This window comes from Halichoerus grypus, chromosome 8 (assembly GCF_964656455.1).
Source record: "Halichoerus grypus chromosome 8, mHalGry1.hap1.1, whole genome shotgun sequence".
NCBI lineage: Eukaryota > Metazoa > Chordata > Mammalia > Carnivora > Phocidae > Halichoerus > Halichoerus grypus.
In genome coordinates, this window is record NC_135719.1 from 68,813,509 (window position 1) to 68,835,215 (window position 21,707).

The 21,707-nt window shown below is 37.2% G+C and overlaps 1 protein-coding gene across 2 annotated transcripts in view; it reads left to right on the top strand.

The window, feature by feature from the left end:
* TTBK2 (tau tubulin kinase 2) overlaps positions 1–21,707 on the top strand; it is a 147,766-nt gene that overhangs the window by 9,635 nt on the left and 116,424 nt on the right. For both annotated transcript variants that reach the window (XM_036084591.2, XM_078079475.1), the window contains exon 2: positions 21,271–21,406. In XM_036084591.2, the coding sequence (XP_035940484.1) occupies positions 21,338–21,406 (69 nt within the window). In that variant the 5' untranslated portion in view covers positions 21,271–21,337. The remainder of the gene's footprint in view (positions 1–21,270; positions 21,407–21,707) is intronic.

The following is a 21,707-nucleotide window of genomic DNA, read 5'->3' on the forward strand; positions in this document are numbered from 1 at the left end:
TCAGTCCCTCCCTCTTTCCTTCCTTTGTCTTGAAGTATAATTGATACACAATGTTACATTAGTTTCAGGTGTGTACAGCATAGTGCTAAAGCAAGTCTAGAGTTATGCTATGCTCACCACAAGTGTAGCTTCCATCTGTTACCATACAATGCTATTACAGTACCATTGACTATATTTCCTATGTTTAACCTTTCATCTCTGTGACTTATTAATTCCATTACTAGAAGCCTATACCTCTCATTCCCCTTCATACATTTTGCACATCCCACCACTGCCGTCCCCTGTGACAACCAGCAGTTTGTTCTTTGTTTTTGTGGGTCTGATTTTTTTAGTTAACTGTTTGTTTGTTTGTTTTTAAGATTCCACATATAAGTGAAATATGGTATTAGTCTTTCTCTGTCTGACTTATTTCACTTAGCATAATACCCTCTAGGTCTATCCATCTTGTCACAGATGGCAAGATCTCATTCTTTTATGACTGAGTAATATTCCGCATTCTATATTATTCCATATATATAAGTTCTTCTTTATTCATTCATCTCTTGATGGACACTTAGTTTGCTTCTGTATCTTGGCTTTTGTAAGTAATGCTTCAGTAAACATGGGGGTGCATATATCTTTTTGAATTAATGTTTTCTTTTTTTTTTTTTTTTTTTGGGTAGATACCTAGTAGTGGAATTACTGGATCGTATGGTATTTCTAGTTTTAGTGTTTTGAGGAATGTCCATACTGTTTTCCACAGTGGCTATACCAATTTGCATTACACCAGTTGTTTAAGAGGATTCGTTTTTCTCCACATCCTTGCTAACACTTGTTATTTCTTATCTTTTTTAAAAAATATTTTATTTATTTATTTGACAGAGAGAGAGAGAGCGAGAGCAGGAACACAAGCAGGGGGAGTGGGAGAGGGAGAAGCAGGCTTCCCGCCGAGCAGGGAGCCCGATGTGGGGCTCGATCCCAGGACCTGGGATCATGACCTGAGCCGAAGGCAGATGCTTAATGACTGAGTCACCCAGGCGCCCCTATTTCTTATCTTTCTGATGCTAGCCATTCTGACAGGTATAAGATGATACCTCATTGTGGTTTTAATTTGCATTTCCCTAATAATTAGTGATGTTGAACATCTTTTCATGTGTATGTTGGCCATCTGTATGTCTTCTCTGGAAAAATGTCTATTTAGGACCTCTGCCCATTTTTAAATTGGATTATTTGGGTTTTTTTGCCATTGAGTTGTCTAAGTTCTTTATATATTTTGGATATTGACTCCTTATCACATATATCATTTGCAAATATCTTCTCCCATTCAGTTGGTTACCTTTTCGTTTTGTTGATGGTTTCCTTTACTGTGCAAAAGCTTTTTATTTTGGTGTAGTCTGAATAGTTTATTTTTAATTTCCTGTTCCCTTCCTGCACAGACCTATCTAGAAAAATGTTGCTAAGGCCAATGTCAGAGAGATTACTGCCTATATTTTCTTCTAGGAATTTTATGGTTTCAGGTCTCACAGTGAGGTCTTTAATCCATTTTGAGTTCATTTTTGTGTATGGTATAAGAAAGTGGTCCAGTTTCATCCTTTTGCATGTAGCTGTCTAGTGTTCCCAGCACCATGTACTAAAGAGACCGTCTTTTCTCCATTGTTTAATCTTGCTCATTTTGTTGCAGACTAATTGACCATAAATGTTGGTTTTATTTCTGGGTTTTGTTTCATTGATCTATGTGTCTGTTTTTGTGCCAATACCACACTGTTTTGATTATTATAGCTTTGTAGTAGATCTTGAAATCTGGGATTGTGATACCTCCATCTTTGTTTTTCTTTCTCAAGATTGCTTTGACTTGGGTCTGTTTTTATTGACGATATTTTTCCTTATTTGCATCCCTGGTAATTTGTTTGAGTGCTAGGCATTATGATTTTACATTGTTATGTGCTAGAATTTTTTTTTTTTTTTTTTGCATTCCTTTAAATATTTTGGGGGTTTATTTTGGGATACAGTTAAGTTAATTGAAAATAGTTTGATGCATTCAAGGTCCTGGATGTTTTTGAAGGTCTTTTTCACCCTGTCTGGTGAGTATGCAAACTATTTGCAGCCTACTGCTATAGGCAGAGATTGTTCTGCCTGCCCATTTCCAGTGATTTGAACCTAACTTTGATCACTTCACTTCCTTACACACATACACTTTTAAGTACTCAGCCAGAGTCTCAAGGGGAATCAGTCCTCTTTAGATAGCCACAGCTCATTGTGCTGATCTCTCCTTTCCAGTGTTTTGTCCTGTTTTGACTTCCCCAGAACTCTGAATTTTGTCTCCTCAACTCAGTGAGACTGTTGGGCTCTCTTTGTTTTCCCCATTCCTGTGCTGTTGCCTGGAAATTCTGTCTCAAGTGGTGAGTTGGGGGCAATTGTAAGACTTGCCTTACTTATTTCCCTTTTCTCATGGATCCCTGTTCTGTAGTGCCTGTTTTCTATAGTGTCTAAAATCCATTGTCCTGGGGCGCCTGGGTGGCTCAGTAGGTTGAGCGTCTGCCTTTGGCTCAGGTTATGATCTCAGGGTCCTGGGATGGAGCCCCGCATCGGGCTCCCTGCTCGGCAGGGGGCCTGCTTCTCCCTCTCCCACTCCCCCTGCTTATGTTCCCTCTCTCGCTGTCTCTCTGTGTCAAACAAATAAATAAAATCTTTAAAAAAAAAAAAAAATCCATTGTCCTTTTTTCTAGTTGTTGAAGGTGGGAGGGTAAATATGGTCCCTATTACTTTATTGTGGCCAGGAACTGCAGTGGTCTGGTGAGTATATTTAAATCTCAAAGAAAGAGGAGTCATATTTCACAGCTATGCTGTCATTAGAAATCTATGTATTATCTTTATGCCCAAATATAGTTTCAAAAATATCTTCTATACCCTTTAGACACGTCATAAGCTCTTCTGATGATTAATGCTAGCATTCTTTCTGTTGGGATTAAAATTGTAGGTAAAAATAATTTTCCTGAGGTACCTGGGTGGCCCAGTTGGTTAAGCACCCGACTCCTGATTTTGGCTCAGATCATGATCTCAGGGTACCAGGATCGAGCCCCGAGTTGGGATCCCCGCTTAGTGGGCAGTCTGCTTGTCTCCTTCACCCTCTGCTGCTCCCCCTGCTCATGGGCACTCACGTGTGTGAGGTCTCTCTCTCTCTCTCTCAAATAAATAAATCTTTAAAATAATTTTCCTATTTTTCTATTAGAGCAGAATCTAACATAAACTATATATGGCACTACTTATAAAAACCACACTGTTTTTATTTTGTGAATTATCTAGCTTCCCCTCCAAATAGGAGAATTTTATTACTTTAGTGTATCTAGATAATAGTAGTTCTAACTGGACTTCCTTTCCTATTGCTTTATATCCTCCCCATGCTCCCAAGTCCTTCAGTGGCTCCCTTTTGTCTCCTGAAATAGAATGAGTTCATTTTCTTCCTAGCCTGATTTTTAGTCTGAACTTTACCTTTCGCACGTATGTATTCTTTCTCTATGATCAGAACCTTTTTAGACAAATCTTAGTCCATTTAGACTAATGTACACATTCATTTTTCCCATGCACTTGTATGTTGTGTTCATTTCCTCAGTTAGCTTTTGCCTTCAAACAAACCACCCCAAAGTTCAGAGGCTAAAACAACAATTTAACTATTCGGTGGATTGGCAGTTTGGGCCCAGATGAATGGTTCTTTTTTTGGTGTTGTCTGGGCTCACTTATGTGAGGCAGTCAGCTATCTTGGGTTTCTTCACAATCTAGGTTCCAAAACCAGCAAAAGAGGGCAAGTTCAGTGCTTACGTGCTTTTCAAGTTTCTGGTCATGTTTGCTAATGTCCCATTGATCAAAGCAAGTCACAGGGCCAAGTCCAGTTTCTAGGATGGAGAAAGAAACTACCTCTTGTTGGGAGATGAAGCAAGGTTACAATGTAAAGAGATGTGTATACAGGAATGGGAATTTTTGTCTTGCTTGATTTTTTTGTGGCAATTTGTGGCTATTTTGCAATCTACCGAACCATTGTAAATCCTTTCCACCTCCTTTAAGAAACTTTGTGCGATCATCCTAGCCCGTGTAAACCTCCTGCAGTTCTGATGTGTCATATGTACTTGGCTCGTACAATTTGATGTTGATTAACTTTTTATAATTTTTTACCTTTTAATTAAAAGGTAAATTTAATTTAATTTTAATTTTAATTTAGTTTAAATTTAAATTTAAATTTAATTTAAATTTTTAATTAAATTTAAATTTAATTAATCCAGAGATTAATGTTAATTTCTGTTTTTGTATTATGTATTCTATTTCAAAGAATAATTTGTTTACATTTTCTTCTTTCCTTGATGAAACTCATTGAGGGCAAAACCTGCATTATACTTCTATCTCCTCTTCTGTGTATTCATAGCAATTTATTGAATGACTATATGTTGTATTTTCAAATCAACTCTCAATTATTTGCTGGAGGATGACTTAATTTCAGTTAGCTCTAAAGGAGGTGAAAGAAGTTTCATTCATTCTTCCAGTAATTAAACATTTATTAGAAAGATTGTTCTGTGGTTGGTATTACAGTAAGTACTAAGTACAAAGATGAGAATAATTCTGCTTTTGACCTCAAGAAATTTATAGTCTATTAGGAAGACCTTGTAAATTATGTATATGTTTCTAAGCTTGTTTATTTATTGTGAACCTAGATTTCTGCTCTATGCCCAACTCATAGGTTAACTGGCTTTTCACCATTGCATAGTTGGAACAGTCTCTTGCTGGTCAGTCACACTGCTAGATGGTTGTTGCCTAATCTTTCCTGTTCTGGCTATCCTTGCCTCTGGTTCATATGAGTATTATCTGTTACTGTTCTTATTATAAGACATATCAATCACAGACTACATAAAACTTAGTTTTCAGTTTAACAAATAATTATAAATGGTTGAGAAATAGAACATTACGTGCATCTCAGAAGCCCCTTCCTGATCTCATCTCCCTTTACCCCAAAGGAATCTATTCTTGTGATTTTTGTGAAAAATTGTATCTGTGGTTTTCTTTATAGACTTACTATGTTTGTATCCTTATTTAACATAATTTAGTTTTACTTATTTTTGAACTTTATATAAAAGGATTTATATTGTATATATATATAAAAGGATTTATATTGTATATATTTATATAAAAGTATTTATATTATATACTTTATATAAAGGATTTTTGTCTTGCTTGATTTTTTTTCAATGTTGTTTAATTTGTTCCTGTAGTTCAGTGTTGCAGTAGTTTCTTCATTTTCATTTCAGTACAGTTCTTGTGGTAGGTAGAAAATAGTCCCTGAAAGATATTCATGCCCTAATCCCCTGCAGACTGTGAATGTGTGACCTTATATGGCGGAAGGGACTTCGCAGGTGTGATTAAATTAAGGCTTTTGAGGTGGGAAGATTATCCCTGATTATCCAGGTTGGTTCAGTGTAATCACAAGGGACCTTATAAGAGGGAAGCATATATGAAGAGCTGTGATGATGGAAGCAAAGGTCAAAGAGAGATTTGAAGATGCTACACTACTAGCTCAGAACATGGAGGATGGGGCCATGAGCCAAACCATCCGGGCAGCTTCTAGAAGTTGGAAAAGGGATTCTCCCCCATAGCCTCCAGAAGGAGCATAGCCTTGCTGACACCTTGATTTTATCCCCATTAGAATCCTGGACTTCTGATCTCTAGAACTATAAGATTATAAATTTGTGTTGTTTTGCCACTAAATTTGTAGTAATTTGCTAGAATAGCAGTAAGAAACTAATACTTTTTTTTTTTTACTCTATGAATATACTACACTTTATCCATTCTTCTCTTGCTGGACATTTGGGTTGTTTTTAGTTTTGGTTTTATGGATGGTGTGGCTACGAACATATTTGTGTATATTTCCTGGTGCACATTAGAGAAGAGTGTTTTTAGGATATATACCTGGGAGAAGAGTTGTTGGGTCATGGGGTATGCATATTTGCAGCTTTATAATATAGAACTATTTTCCAAAGTACATTCCTACCAGCAGTGTATGAGAGTAAGTTTTTATTTTTAAATAATTTCTTCTTTGATAGTCTCTATGATAATGCTTCCTTCCTTTATGTGGGCGGGTTCTCAAAATTTGCTTCAAGACCCATTTAGGAACTAATTTATACTGTTGCCAATCTAGAAATAGTAGGTGTCATTGATTTATTTTTATTCCCTTTTTGATCAACTAATTTTTCTATTAACTTTAAAAGCAAAAATTATAACAATTCAAATGCTGTGATTTAATTTGTAATCATAGTTGTGGAGTAATAATTTTCTCTTGCTGATAAAAACGTTTTTATTTGAATTTTATAAGTAGTAGTTGTATGATAGGTTTAAAATCAGGGCCTCCATGCAAACATAATTTCTTTCCATCAGCATTCAAGCAGTATACAGGGTCTGTTTTGGACAGTAGTATGTCTGTGGATATGACGATTTCACCTTCTTTTGGTTAAGAAGCATACGAAATGGTTTACTAAGTAGTGACAACCATTTATTGAGCATACTTATTGTGCCAGGCAGTATGATAAATAAACACTTTACATATATCATATATTATCACTTTTAATCCTTAGATAGCCGCCATTGTTATCTCTTTTTTATGGATGAGGAAATTGAGGCCCCAAAAAGTTAAGTAATAGGCCTTAGATTACACAGCCAGGACTTGAATCTAGGTAGTCTGGTCTTAATGTTTATTTTGTGAGAAGTCCCTGGAGTTAGAAGACAATAAACACAAGGCAGTATTATGTTAATTTCTCTTACAGGGCGTTCTCTTCATTAGGTGTGGTTTGGTTTGGCTTATGTTTATGGAATTCTTACACAATTTTTTTATCCATTTGCCATTTTGCCTCTTATCATTCTTATTTTCATTTTCCCTTTATTTCTCCTTTTCCTCTCATCTTTCTGTTGTATTTGTGTATGTGAATCTATATGACCTTTAAATTATAGCTTGATGTCTCATTTTCAGCTCATCAATTAACTTCATCAACTATCTATTGATTAACTGCAAAGTTTAGATTTTTTTGATTATGGCAGAGGGTATGTGATTATGATATGGTCTTCATCTTCAAGGGATTTATAATCTAGGGGATTGTCAGTGTTATTAATTTGTTGCCTACTTCTCAATCTTTTCTATCTAGCAAATGTTTCCAGTGATTTTTTACCACATGTTTTTTGGCAAGTTGAATCTCCATTTAGTATGTTTTGTCCATATTTTCATCATCTTTGGGTCTGTTTTGACAACACCTCCATATTTAGCATCATTGTCTGAATTTATTAGTATGCTATTTACTCCCTATTTTAGGTCATTAAGGATATCGTCAAGGAGGAATTTAATTTTTTTCTTGCAGTACCTAGTTTTCTTGCATCAAGATTGATAAACTTATGTTACTGAAAAAATGAATTCCAGTTATTTGACAGCATTGATACTGCAGCCAAATTACATTAATTTTTTTAGATATAATCGGTGATGTGGAATCAAAAAGAACCTGTGGTTCATGTACAACTTTGAGAAACTATTGCCCCATGCCATTGAAGTCTGGTGTATTAGTTATGTATTGCTGCATAGCAAATTACCCAAAATTTAGTGTTTTAGAATAACAATATTTATTATCTCACAGTGTCTGTAAGTCAAGATTTTGGTTTTTGACTCAGCTAGGTACTCTGTTTTAGGGTCAATCACAGGCTGCAGTCAAGGTAGGCTGTAGTTGTCACATGGCTCAATTGGGGAAGGATCTATTTCCAAGCTTAATCCAATGGTTGGTATGATTCAGTTCATTGTGAGTGGTTGGACCAAGGACCTCAGTTCTCTGCTAACTGTTGGTACCTATTGTAAGTGGAACCATATAATTCTGCTAGCAGGACCTGCCCTCAGTTCTTTGCCATGTGGGCCTTTCCTGGGGGTAACATGGCAGCTTGCTTCATCAGAGTAAACAAGTGGGAAGAGCCAAAGAGAGAGAATGTCAGCAAGGTAGACGTCACAGTCTTTTATAATACATCTGGGAAATGACCTCCTATCACTTTTGCTGTATTCTATTCATTAGAGGCAAGTCACTAGATTCACCTACACACGATGGGGGGGTGGTGATCAAAAGCATCAGATGGGGCATCATTGGGAGCCATTTTAGAAGCAGTGTAGTATACCTTGGTAGCTTATAGGATTCTGGGCTTTTTCCCTAGGGTTCATTTCCTAATTGGAACAGGTGTATTCTTAGATTTATTTCAGTGTTCTGTGAAGGACTCCACAAAGGTACCACTTTGTTCCTGGCAGTTTAGAGTGGGACAGTGAAAATTACTTGGCTTTTGTAGTTATATCTGAGGGGTACCTAGTAGTCATTTAAAAAAATTTTTTTATTGTGGTAAAATACATATAAGATTTACCATTTTAACCATTTATAAGTGTACAATTCAGTGGCATTAAGTACAGTAACATTGTTGTGCATGCATCGCTACCTGAACTTTTTCATCTTCCCCAAATGAAATTCTGTACCCAGTAAACAATAAATCTCTGTTATCCTGTCCTTGCAGCCCCTGACAACCACCAGAGAGAAACTACTTTTCTGTCTCTATGAATTTGCCTACTCTAAGTGCCTATTAAGAGTGGAATCATATATTTGACCTTTTGTGACTGGCTTCTTTCACTTAGCATAATGTCTTCAAGGCTCATTCATGTTGTGGTGTGTTTGAGAATTTCCTTCCTTTTTGAGATTGAATAATATGCCATTGTATGTACGTACTACATTTTGTTTATCCATTCATCTGTCACTTGGGATGGACACTTGGGTGCTTCCACCTCTCGGCTATTGTGAATAATGCTGCTATGAACATTGGTATGCAAATATCTTTTTGACTCCTTACTTTGAATTCTTTTGGGCATAAAATCAGAAGTGGAATTGCTTGATTGTATTTTAATTCTACGTTTTAGTTTTGGGGGAACCTCTAATACTGTTTTCTGTAGTGGTTGCATCATTTTACATTAACATCAGCAGTGCACAAGTTCTGGTTTCTCTTCATCTTTGCCAGCAGTTATTTTGTGTGTGTGTGTGTGTGTGTGTGTGTGTTTGTGTTTATAGTTGTCATTCTAATGGGTATAAAGTGGTTAATGGTTTGATTTGCATTTCCCTAATAATTAATGATGTTGAGCATCTTTTCATGTGCTTATTGACCATTTGCATATTTTCGTTGGAAAAATGTCTATTCAAGTTGTTTGCCTACTTATTTATTTATTTAAGTAGGCTCCATGCTCAGCGTGGAGACCAACACAGGGCTTGAACTCATGACACAGATCAAGACCTGAGGTGAGGTCAAGAGTCAGAGGCTTAACTGACTGAGCCACCAGGTGTCCCTGTTTGCCCGTTCTATTTATTTATTTATTTATTTTTAAGATTTTTACCTATTTATTTGAGAGAGTGAGAGAGAGAGAGAGAGCACAAGCTGGGGTAGAGGCAGAGGGAGAGGATGTGGGGCTCTATCCCAGGACCTTGGGATCATGACCTGAGCCAAAGGCAGACGCTTAACCAACTGAGCCACCCAGGCACCCCCACCTTCTGTTTGCCCATTTTAAAATCATGTTGTTTGTTATTTTGTTGTTGAGTTGTAGTTCTTTATATACTCTGGATATTAACCCCTTATCAAATAGGATTTGCAGATATTTTCTCCCATTCTATGTTCTTTTCATTCTGTTGATAATGTCCTTTGATGCACAAAAGTTTTTTAATTTTTATAAAGTCCAATTTATCTGTTTTTTTCCTTTTGTTTTGGTGTTATATCCAAGAAATCATTGCCAAATCCAGTGTCATGAAGCTTTTCACCTCTGTAGTCTTCTAAGAGTTTTGTAGTTTAGTTCTTACATTTAGGTCTTTGATCCATTTTCAGTAAATTTTTGTATATGGTATAAATTGAGGGTCCAGGTTCATTCTTTTGCATATGAATGTCTTGCTTCCCAACACCATTTGTTATGAAGGTTGTCCTTCCCTGTGGAATGGGTTTTGGCACCCTTGTCGAAAATTATTTGACCATATATGTAAGGGTTAAGATTTTCAACTTTTAAAAATAGTGTTTTTCTTCTTATTGTAAAAATATATACTTGCTGTAGTAAATTTTTTTTTTTTTTAGATTTTATTTATTTATTTGAAAGAGAGAGAATGAGAGAGAGAGAGCACATGAGAGGGGGGAGGGTCAGAGGGAGAAGCAGACTCCCTGCTGAGCAGGGAGCCCGATGTGGGACTCGATCCCGGGACTCCAGGATCATGACCTGAGCCGAAGGCAGTTGCTTAACCAACTGAGCCACCCAGGCGCCCCTGCTGTAGTAAATTTATAGAAGAGGAATCTTCCCCAAGAAAATAATCCTATTATATAGAAATATAATTGTTAATATGTTAATAGTTGGTAAACGTGACTCAGGTTTTTTCTATATGTAGTTAACGTGCACACTTTTTTTTTTTTTAAAGACTTTATTCAAGGGCGCCTGGGTGGCTCAGATGGTTGGGCATCTGCCTTCAGCTCGGGTCATGATCCCGGGGTCCTGGGATCAAGTCCGCATCGGGCTCCCTGTTCCTCGGGGAGCCTACTTCTCCCTGCTTGGCAGGGAGCCTGCTTCTCCCTCTGCCTCTGCCTCTCTCTCTGTCTCTCATGAATAAATAAAATCTTTTTTAAAAAAAAGACTTTATTCAAGAGGGAGGGAGAGAGAGAGAGCACAAGGGGAGGAGCAAAGGGAGAGGGACAAGCATACTCTGCGCTGAGCATGGAGCCCGACACAGGGCTTGATTTCAGGACCCTGAGAGCATGATCTGAGCTGAACCCAAGAGCCAGATGCTTAACTGACTGAGCCACTCAGGCACCCCAGTCTGCACACTTTTTTAAAAATACAAATGGGATCATACATATATGCTGTTTTATAATTCTTTCACTTAAAACATAAAAAACAACTTTTCATGTTTAAATGTCTTACAAGTTGCTTTTTAAATTTATTTTTTACTTTTTATTTTTTTAGAGCGAGAGAGCATGCAAGCGAAGGTGGGCAGAGAGAGGGAGAGAGAGAATCTTAAGCAGGCTCCACGCCCAGCACGGAGCCCAACGTGAGGCTCTATCTGACAACCCTGAGATCATGACCTGAGCCAAAATCAAGAGTCGGATGCTTAACTGACTGAGCCACCCAGGCTCCCCTTAAATTTATTTTTTATTTTTAATCAATTTATGCATATAAAGTTGAATGATTCTCTACACTTCATTACAGAAAAGAACAGTTTTCTGTCCTCCCCACCCTGCCCTGTTTCCAACTCTGCAGATGTACTCAATTTGAACTTTTTCCTGATTCTTCCAGTATTTAGCTCCATATCTCCAACTAATATGCTGTATTGCTGCTGATTAATTTTTAATTTTTTAAGTCATAATTTATTGGCTTTCTACTATAGAAGATGGGGATTTAGGGCGCCTGGGTGGCTCAGTCGTTAAGCGTCTGCCTTCGGCTCAGGTCATGATCCCAGAGTCCTGGGATCGAGTCCCACATCGGGCTCCCTGCTCAGCGGGAAGCCTGCTTCTCCCTCTCCCGCTCCCCCTGCTTGTGTTCCTGCTCTCGCTATGTCTCTCTCTGTCAAATAAATAAACAAAATCTTTAAAAAAAAAAAAAAAAAAAAAGAAGATGGGGATTTAGTTTTTTCACTACTTATCTTATTAGTTAGGTGCTATTTTTCCAGTAATGTTATATCTTAATTTTGGTTATGACAGTATTCAGACTTCAAGTTATCTTGACTCTGTAAATGCTTTGACATGTAGGTGAAATTTACTATCGATATAGAGATAAAGGCGGTGAGAATCTTTTCTTTCCTATATTGTTTTTAGTTTTTCCTGGAGCTAATAATTTTTTTCATTTGTTTGTGTGTTTGGTTGGTTAGTTTCCTAATCACTAATTCAATCCCAAACTTTCCACCAGTTGTACAGGTCTCCTCTTAATGTATTTCTGTTCATGTAGGTATTCTTTCAATAGCATCATCTTTGAGAAGTCTTTCCTAGAGCCACTGGTGTCCTACAGGCTAGGGACTGTGATTACTCATTTAGTATTACCACAGTTTTTGTCAGAGTCCTCATCAAATGTTTATTGAAAGAATGATTGGGGGGCGCCTGGGTGCCTCAGTCAGTTAAGCATCTGCCTTGGGCTCAGGTCATGATCCCAGGGTCCTAGGATCAAGCCCCGTGTTGGGCTCCCTGCTCAGCGGGAGTCTGCTTCTCCCTGTCCCTCTGCCTGCTGCTCTCCCTGCTTGTGTGCACGCACACTCTCTCTCTCTGTGTCAAATAAATAAATAAAATCTTTTTTTTAAAAAAAAGAATGATTGATATAAGTTCAGATTGTAGAATTAAAAAAAAGATGTTTACTCATTCAGGCAAGATAAGTAAAAGCAAAAACCAACGATTAGGACTGCATCAAAACAAAAATTCTCTGAATAGCAAAGGAAACAATCAACAAAACTAAAAGACAACCTACTGAATAGGAGAAAGTATTTGCAAATGATAAAATGATAAAATCTGATAAAGGATTTAGTATCCAAAATATATAAAGAACTGATATAATACAACACCCAAAAAACAACCCAATTAAAAAATGGGCAGAAGACATGAGTAGACATTTCTCCAAAGAAAACGTACCGATGGCCAACAGACACTTGAAAAATTGCTCAACATCACTTATCATCAGGGAAATGCAAATTAAAACTACAATGAGATACCACCTTACACTTGTCAGAATGGCTAAAATCAAAAACATAAGAAACAACAAGTGTTGGTAAGGATGTGGAAAAAAAGGAACCCTGTTGCACTGTTGGTGGGAAAACAAACGGTGCAGCCACTGTGGAAGACAATATGGAGGTTCTTCAAAAAATTAAAAATAGAACTGTGATCCAGTAATTGCACAATTGGGTATTTACCCCCCAAATACAAAAATACTAGTTCAGAGAGATACATGTACCCATATAGTCATTGCAGCATTATTTATAATAGCCAAACTATGGAAACAGTCCAAGCATCCATCAATAGGTGAATGGATAAAGAAGATATGGTGTGTATATATATATCTCCACACACACGCACATACACACACATATATATATATGCAATGGAATATTACTTGGCCTTAAAAAAAGAATGAAATCTTGCCATTTGCAATGATGTGGATGGAGCTAGAGAGTATTATGCTAAGTGAAATAAGTCAGAGAAAGACAAATACCATATGATATCACTCATATGTGGAATTTAAGAAACAAAACAAATGAGCAAAGGGAAAAAAAAGAGAGAGACAAACCAAGGAACAGGCTCTTAACTATAGAGAACAAACTGATGGTTATCTGAGGGGAGGTGGGTGGAGGGATAGGTGATGGGGATTAAAGAGTACACTTATCATGATGAAAACAAAACAAAACTACAAAATGGTATATTAGAAAACATCATAAAACAAATAAAAATGAAACTCTAAAAAAATTTACTCATTCAAATAACTTTGTGTACCATAAATCAAGATTTTTAATGGGGAAAAATACAGATCTCTGTAACATAATTTAGCTGTTCTCAAACTTTTTGGTCTCAGGACCTCTTACTATTCTTAAAATTCATTGAGGACCATAAAGAGTTTTTGTTTTTTTTTTTTAGCATGGATTTATATGTAATGATACTTACTGTATTGAGATTAAAATGTATTTTAAATTTATTTATTTTAAAATAAAACTATTACATGTTAACATGTAATAGGTGTCAAATAGTTCCCAAAACAGAAAAGCAAATTGGTGAAATGAGTGGCATTGTTTTATGTTTTTTCATGTCTCTTTAATGTCTGGCATGATAGAAGACAGCTGGATTCTCATACTTCTGTGTTCATTCTCTTGCAATATGTTGCTTTGGTTGAAGCATCTGAAGAAAATATGGCCTTATACAGAGACACAGTTGGGAAAGGGAGGAATATTTTACTAGCCTTTTTAGATTGGGATTTTCTTTTTATAAATTAGAAATTTTTTTATTTAAAAAATAATACATGATAAATGACTTTTGGGTTCTACAGTTCTATGAGTTATAGTACGTGTGTAGATTCATGTAACCCTCACCATAATCATAATAATCATAATAGTTCATAATAGTACTCATACTAGCTCCAACATGTCTTGTGAACTCCTTCATACTATTCCTTTATAATCATACTCTCACCCCGCCTTTAACCCTTGGCAACCACTGTTCTATTCTCTGTCACTATAGTTTTGTCTTTCTGAGAATGTCATATACGTGTAATTCTACAATATGTAATTTTTGGAGACTGGTGACTGATGTCAAACAACTCTTCAGTTATTTATTTGCAATCAGTATATCCTCTTTGGTGAAACATCTGTCTTTTTCCTAGTCTTAAATTGGTTCTTTTGTTTTCTTACTGTTGAATTTTAAGTGTTCTCTATATGTTCAGATACAAGCCCTTGGTTGTGATTTGCAAACATTTTCTCCCATTCTGTAGTTTGTCTTTTCATTTTCTTAATAGTGTCTTTCACAGAGTAAAAGTTTTTAATTTTGGTGAAGTTCAGTTTATCAGTTTTTTCTTCTTCTGTGAATTGTGCTTTAGTATCCTGTCCTAAACTCTTTGCACAATGATTGGCTCACAAATTTATTTCTAAAACTTTTATATTTTACGTTTAGATCTATGATACATTCTGAGGTAAATTCTGTATAAGGTGTGAGGTTTAGATTGAGGTTAAGTGTTTTACATATGGATATACAATTGTTCCAACACTATTTGTTAGAAATTCTGTCTTTTCTCTGATGAATGGCTTTTGTCTTTGTCAAATATCAGCTGGAATAGGCAAATCCATAGACACGGTAAGGAGATTAGTGCTTGCCAGGGGCTGAGGGAAGGAGGGAATAGAGAGTGACAGCTAATAGTGGGGGTTTCTTTTGGGGCTGGTGAAAATGCTCTAAATTAGATAGTGGCGATGATTATACAACCTTGTGAATATTCTACAGATCACTGAGTTGTATATTTTAAAATGATGGATTTTATGGTATGTGAATTATATCTAAATTTTTAAAAAGTTAAAAATTTAATTGGCCGGGGTGCCTGCGTACCTCAACCGGTTGTCTGACTCTTGATTTCAGCTCAGGTCATGATGTCAGGGTCGTAGATCGAGCCCTACATCGGGCTCTGTGTTCAGTGGGAGTCTGCTTGGGGTTCTCTCTCTCTCTTTCCCTCTGCTCCTCCCTGTGTGTGCTCTCTTTCTCTCAAATAAATAAATAAGTCTTAAAAGAAATTTAATTGACCATATTTGTGTGGGTTTATTTCTGGGCTCTTTATTCTATTTCATTTATCTGTATATATGTCCATTCCTTGCCAGTAACATACTGGCTTGATTACTGTAACCTTATATCGTTAAGTCCTAAAATCATGCAGTGTGATTCCTCTAACTTTATTATTACTTTTCAAAAATGTTTTGGGTATTTTAGTTCCTTTGCCTATCCACATAAATTTACAATCAGCTTGTCTATATAGGGCCTTTTGCTTGGATTTCAACTGAAATTTTGTTAAATCTGTTCATCAGTTCAAGGAACTTTTTTAAAGATGCCCTTTATCAGGTTAAGAAAATTACTTTCTAGGGGCACCTGGGTGGTTTAGTTGGTTTGAGCGTTGCACTCTTGGTTTTGGCTCAGGTCATGATCTCGGGGTTATGAGATCCAGCCCTGAGTTGGCTCCTTGTTCAGCAGGGAGTCTGCTTGAGATTTCTCCCTCTCTCCCTCTGCCTACTCCCCCACCCCCTGCACATGCACTCTTTCTCTCTCTAAAATAAATCAATAAATCTTAAAAAAAAGAAAATTCCCTTCTATTTCTAGTTTACTGAGAATTTATGTCATGAATGACTGTTGAGTTTTGTCAAAAGCTTCTCACATCAAATGATCGATTGTGTGGTTTCTTTTTTAGACTATGAATCTGATGGATATATGAATTGATTTTTGAATATTGAACCAGTTTTGTTCACTCAGGATAAATCACATGGGGTTAGAGTGTCTTCTTTTTATGTATTGCTGGATTTAATTTGCTAATATTTTGTTGAGAATTTTTGTATCTGTGTTCATGAGAAAGATTGCTCTGTTATTTATTTGTATTGTCTTTGTTTTTATTTTATTGTTTTTATTTATTATTTTATTTTATTTTTATTTTTATAAAATTTCCACACCAGACATTACATTTTTTCCCCCTAGTTTTATGACTGGTTTTGATGATGGGGTAATGCTGGCCTCATAAATGATTTGGCAAATGTTTCCTTTCCTTCTTTTTCTGGAAGAGATTTATAGATTTGTTTTATTTTTTTTTTAAATGTTTGAATGTGGTAGGAGTGCCTGGGTGGCTCAATCAGTTACGTGTCGACTCTTCATTTCGACTCAGGCATGGTCTCACGGTTGTGAGATTGAGCCCTGAGTTGGGCTCCAAGCTGGGTGTGAAGCCTACTCAAGATTCTCTTTCTCCCTCTCCCTGTGCACCCCCCCCAAATGTTTGAATATGGTAGAATTTGTCATTGGGGGAAAAAAAATCTCTGGGCCCAGAGATTCTTTTTTGGGACGGTTTTAAATTATGCATTCAATTTTTTTAGTAGGACTATTCAGGCTCTTCCTTTTATCTTGGGTGAATTGTTGTGTTTATGGTTTTTGATGAGTTGCTCCGTTGTTGTCTGGTTTATGTGTATAGTGTTCTTCATATGTCCTTCATTATACTTTTTTTTTCAATTTTATTTTGTTATGTTAATCACCATACATTACATCATTAGTTTTTGATGTAGTATTCCATGATTCATTGTTTGCTCCATTCATTATACTTTTAATGTTTGTGGAGTCTATAGTGATAATTCCTGTTTCATTCCTAATATTGATAATTTGTGTATTCTCTCTTGGCAGTTTTTCTTTTTTTTAAATATTTTTATTTATTTGTGTGAGAGAGAGAGAACACAGGCAGGGAGAGCAACAGGCACAGGGAGAGGGAGAAGCAGGCTCCCAGCCGAGCAGGGACCCTGATGCAGGGCTCGATCCCAGAACCCTGGGATCATGACCTGAGCCACCCAGGTGCCCCTCATTCTGAATGTTTTTTTTTTTTAATTTTTTAAAAAAATTATTTATTGAGAGAGAGAGAACATGAGCCGGGGCAGAGGCAGAGGGAGAAGCAGGCTCTCCAGTGAGCTGGGAGCCTGATGTGGGGCTCCATCCCAGGACCCTGAGATCATGACCTGAGCCAAAGGCAGATGCTTAACGACTGAGCCACCCAGGTGCCCCTATAGTTAAGTCTTTTATGGTTTGCCTCCCTCTGGTTTTATCTAATTTTTCCTTCTCTTCCCCTATGTTCATCTCTTTGTCTCCTAAATTTCACATGAGTGAAATCATATGGTATTGTCTTTCTCTGACTGACTTATTTTGCTTAGCATAATACAGTCTGGTTCTATCCATGTTGTTACAAATGGCATGATTTCATTCTTCTTGATGGCTGAGTAATATTCCATTGTGTATATATACCACATCTTCTTTATCCATTCATCAGTCGATGGACATTTGGGCTCTTTCCATACTTGGGCTATTGTTGATAGTGCTGCTATAAATATTGGGGTGCGGGCGCCTGGGTGGCTCAGTCGTTAAGCGTCTGCCTTCGGCTCAGATCATGATCCCAGGGTCCCGGGATTGAGTCCCACATCGGGCACCCTGCTCAGCAGGAAGCCTGCTTCTCCCTCTCCCACTCCCCCTGCTTGTGTTCCTGCTCTCACTGTCTCTCTCTCTGTCAAATAAATAAATAAAATCTTTAATAAATAAATAAATAAATAAATAATTGGGTGCATGTGCCCCTTCAAATCAGTACTTTTGTATCCTTTAGATAAATACCTCTAGTGCAATTGCTGGGTCATAGGGCAGTTCTATTTTTAACTTTCTGAGGACCCTCCATACTGTTCTCCAGAGTGGCTGCACCAGTTTGCATTCCCACCAACAGTGTAAGAGGGTTCCCCTTTCTCCACCTCCTCGTGCATGGCCAATGATTTAATCACACATGCCTGTGTAATGAAATCTTGATATTAAAAACCCTGAACAACAAGGCTCAAGGAGCTTCCTGGTTAGTGAACATGTGTACTGAGAGGGTGGCACACCCTAACTGCACAAGGACAGAAACTCCTGTGGTTGGAACCCTTACCGACCAGCCCAGTATACCTCTTCATCTGACTGTTCATTTGTATCTTTTCTTTTTTTAGATTTTATTTATTTATTTGTCAGAGAGAGACAGAGCACAAGTAGGGAGAGAGGCAGGCAGAGGGAGAAGCAGGCTCCCCGCTGAGCAAGGAGCCCGATGCGGGACTCGATCCCAGGACCCTGGGATTATGACCTGAGTTGAAGGCAGACGCTTAACCAACTGAGCCACCCAGGCGTCCCCATTTGTATCTTTTATAATAAAATGGTAATCATAGGTATAACACTTTCATTAGTTCTTTGAGTTCTTCTAGCAAATTATTAAACCTGTGAGAAGCTTCCACATTTGTAGCCAGCCAGGCAAAGCATGTGTGGCTTTGGGACACCCAGGACTTATGGCTATACTCTGAAATTTGTGCAATCTTGTGGGACTAAGTCCCTTAACCTGTAGGGTCTTCACTGATTCTGAGTAGTTAGTGTCAGAATTGAACTGAATTGTAGGATACCCCATTGGTGTCAGAGACCTGAAACAGAGCAACCCATCAACCAAATGAAATTAACACTTAAAGACACTCAACCCGGGGCACCTGGGTGGCTCAGTTGGTTGAGCAGCTGACTCCTGGTTTCAGCTCAGGTCGTCCTGGGATTTAGCCCCGTGTCGGGCTCTGCACTTGGTGAGGAGCCTGCTTGTGGACTCTCTCTCACCTTCTCCCTCTGTCCCTCGCCCAGCTTGCTCTCTCTCTAAAATCAATCAATCAATCAATCAGTCTTTATTTTTTTATTATGTTCAGTTGCCACTGTATAATACATTATTAGTTTTCGATGTAGTGTTCAATGGTTCATTAGTTGCATATAACACCCAGTGCTCATCACAGTACGTGCCCTCCTTAATACCCATCGCCCTGTTACCCCATCCCCACATCCCCCTCCCCTCTGAAACCCTCTGTTTGTTTCCCGGGGTCCATAGTCTCTTATGGTTCATCTCCCCCTCTGATTTCCCCCCCTTCAGATTTCCCTCCCTTCCCCTATGGTCCTCCGTGCTTATTGCCTATGTTCCACATATGAGTGAAACCATATGATAATTGTCTTTTCTGCTTGACTTACTTCACTTAGCATAATCTCCTCCACTTCCATCCATGTCGATGTAAATGGTGGGTATTCATCCTTTCTGATGGCTGAATAATATTCCATTGTATATATGTACCACATCTTCTTTATCCATTCATCTGTTGAAGGGCATCTCAGCTCCTTCCACAGTTTGGCTATCATGGACGTTGCTGCTATGAACATTGGGGTGCATGTGCCCCTTCTTTTTACTACGTCTGTATCTCTGGGGTAAATACCTAGTAGTGCAATTGCTGGGTCATAGGGTAGCTCTATTTTTAATGTCTTGAGGAACCTCCATACTGCTTTCCAGAGTGGCTGCACCAGTTTTCATTCCCACCAACAGTGTAAGAGGGTTCCCCTTTCTCCACATCCTCACCAACACTTGTTTCCTGTCTTGTTAATTTTTGCCATTCTAACTGGTGTAAGGTGGTATCTCATTGTAGTTTTGATTTGTATTTCCCTGATGGAGTCTGATTTCTTTTAATGGGAAATGATATTTAAAGTCCACAATCTGAAGGCAGGGGTATTCATTGCTACTGGGTTATCATTGCTATTAGGCCTTTTCAGGCCATTCCTCATGCCAAATCTTTTATCATAATTTCTTGATTGTCTGATACTTGTTACATGGTTCCTAGGGGAATTTCCTGGGAATAGTGTTCTTTGAGTTCTGTTTTTCATAACCATTTGTTTCCTTTAGCCATGAAAGTTAGTTTGGCTGTATAGAACATCCTTGGCTTACATTTTATTTCCTTGGGTATTTAAATATATAATTTCATTGTCTGCTGGTGTAAACTGTTTGTGCCAATGTCTGTTGTCGGTCAGTGCCAATGTCTTTTTTTCTTTCCCTTCTAAGTTATTTGGACTTACTGCACAGATGCCAATGAAATGTTTTTCCCCTTAAAATCCAGTAGTTTTATGAGACTGTGTGTTGATGTTAATCTTCTGAGTTGTTTTCCCAGGTATATGATATACCATTTCAATATGCAGATTTAGCCTTTTTTTTAATTTCCAGAAATTTTTTGAATTATAGTGGCTAGTATTTATTTCATAGCATGGGTTTTCTTTTTGGGGGCCTCCTAGAATATCTATTTGTATTTACTTGGCCTTTTATTTATCACTTTTACTTTTAAATTTCTGTTTAATTTTTTTTCTTTCTTTTTTTCTCCCTTATTTGTATGGTGTCTTCTCTCATGTCTCTTCTAGTTGAGTCTTCATTTCTGATCCTTTTCTGAGTTAGCTCAGATTTCTTTTTATGTCTTCCTGTTGTCTAGCTTTCTCATGTAAGGGCTTTTCTAATTACAATTTATGTTGTTTTAAAGCTTTTTAAAAAAAGTTTCTTTTAGTTTGTTCTATAACGTAAAGTTACAGTTTTCATCTCCTTTAGGCCAGATTTTTCTGCTGTATTTTCATTTTCTATAGGTATGCTATTCATATGACTATCCTCTTTTTCTTGAAGTATTGGAATTGATCAACTGCCCTTTTCTGTGGCTCATTTTTATTTTTTGTGCACTTCAATGCATTATGTACAATATGTAACGTTAAAATTTTATTAGCTCTGGATGATGTTAAGCTCTAAGTTACAACCTATTAAACTATAAGGTGTTGTAAGTAAGTTAGGTACCATGCATGTCTTTTTCTTTAGCAAGATGTTGTAGTTAGGACAGTGGTCTGTCTTGGTCAATTGCCATTGATACCATGCTTGCTCTATAGTCTAGCAATCTCAGTGATTGAAATTATATCTTTGTTGTAACATAATGTCTTTGTAATATCTAGCTATTTCATGGGCATCTGTAATGGAAAGATAAGTACTTTTATATGCACTAAACAGATTTTGAAACCTGAGTTTTGTGGGGTTTTTACCCGTCTTCCAACAAAGCAACCTAATTAATGTATAGAATTAGTAGTGCTACTTGGCCCTGGAATGTTTGTGTTACTTAATGAGCCCTGATATGCTGCTGCTGTTTTGTTTTGTTTTAGGTTAAATGGAAACCATCCTTGGGAGCTGGTTGCTTGTGTAGCCGTTTTATCACATCAGTGAATTGCAATGAGTGGAGGAGGAGAGCAGCCGGATATTCTCAGTGTTGGAATCCTGGTCAAAGAAAGATGGAAAGTGGTGGGTACACACCTTAGAGAGAGAGAGAAAATGTCAGGGGATAATTTTTGGTATAGAAAATAATACATATATTGCATATATGCCTAAAGCATATTTTCAGTTATTTTCCTGTGATTTAGTCCTGTTTACACCATAGTTCTTGCTTTATATAGTAGTAAATGTTCCTAACCTCTGATAGCTAATATTGAGTAAAGTAGAAAAAAATGTACTTAGGGAAAGACAAACCAACAAAAAAAATAGCGTACAATGAACTTCTCTTTTTAAAAATTTTTGAACTTTTTATTAAGGAAAATTGTAAGCA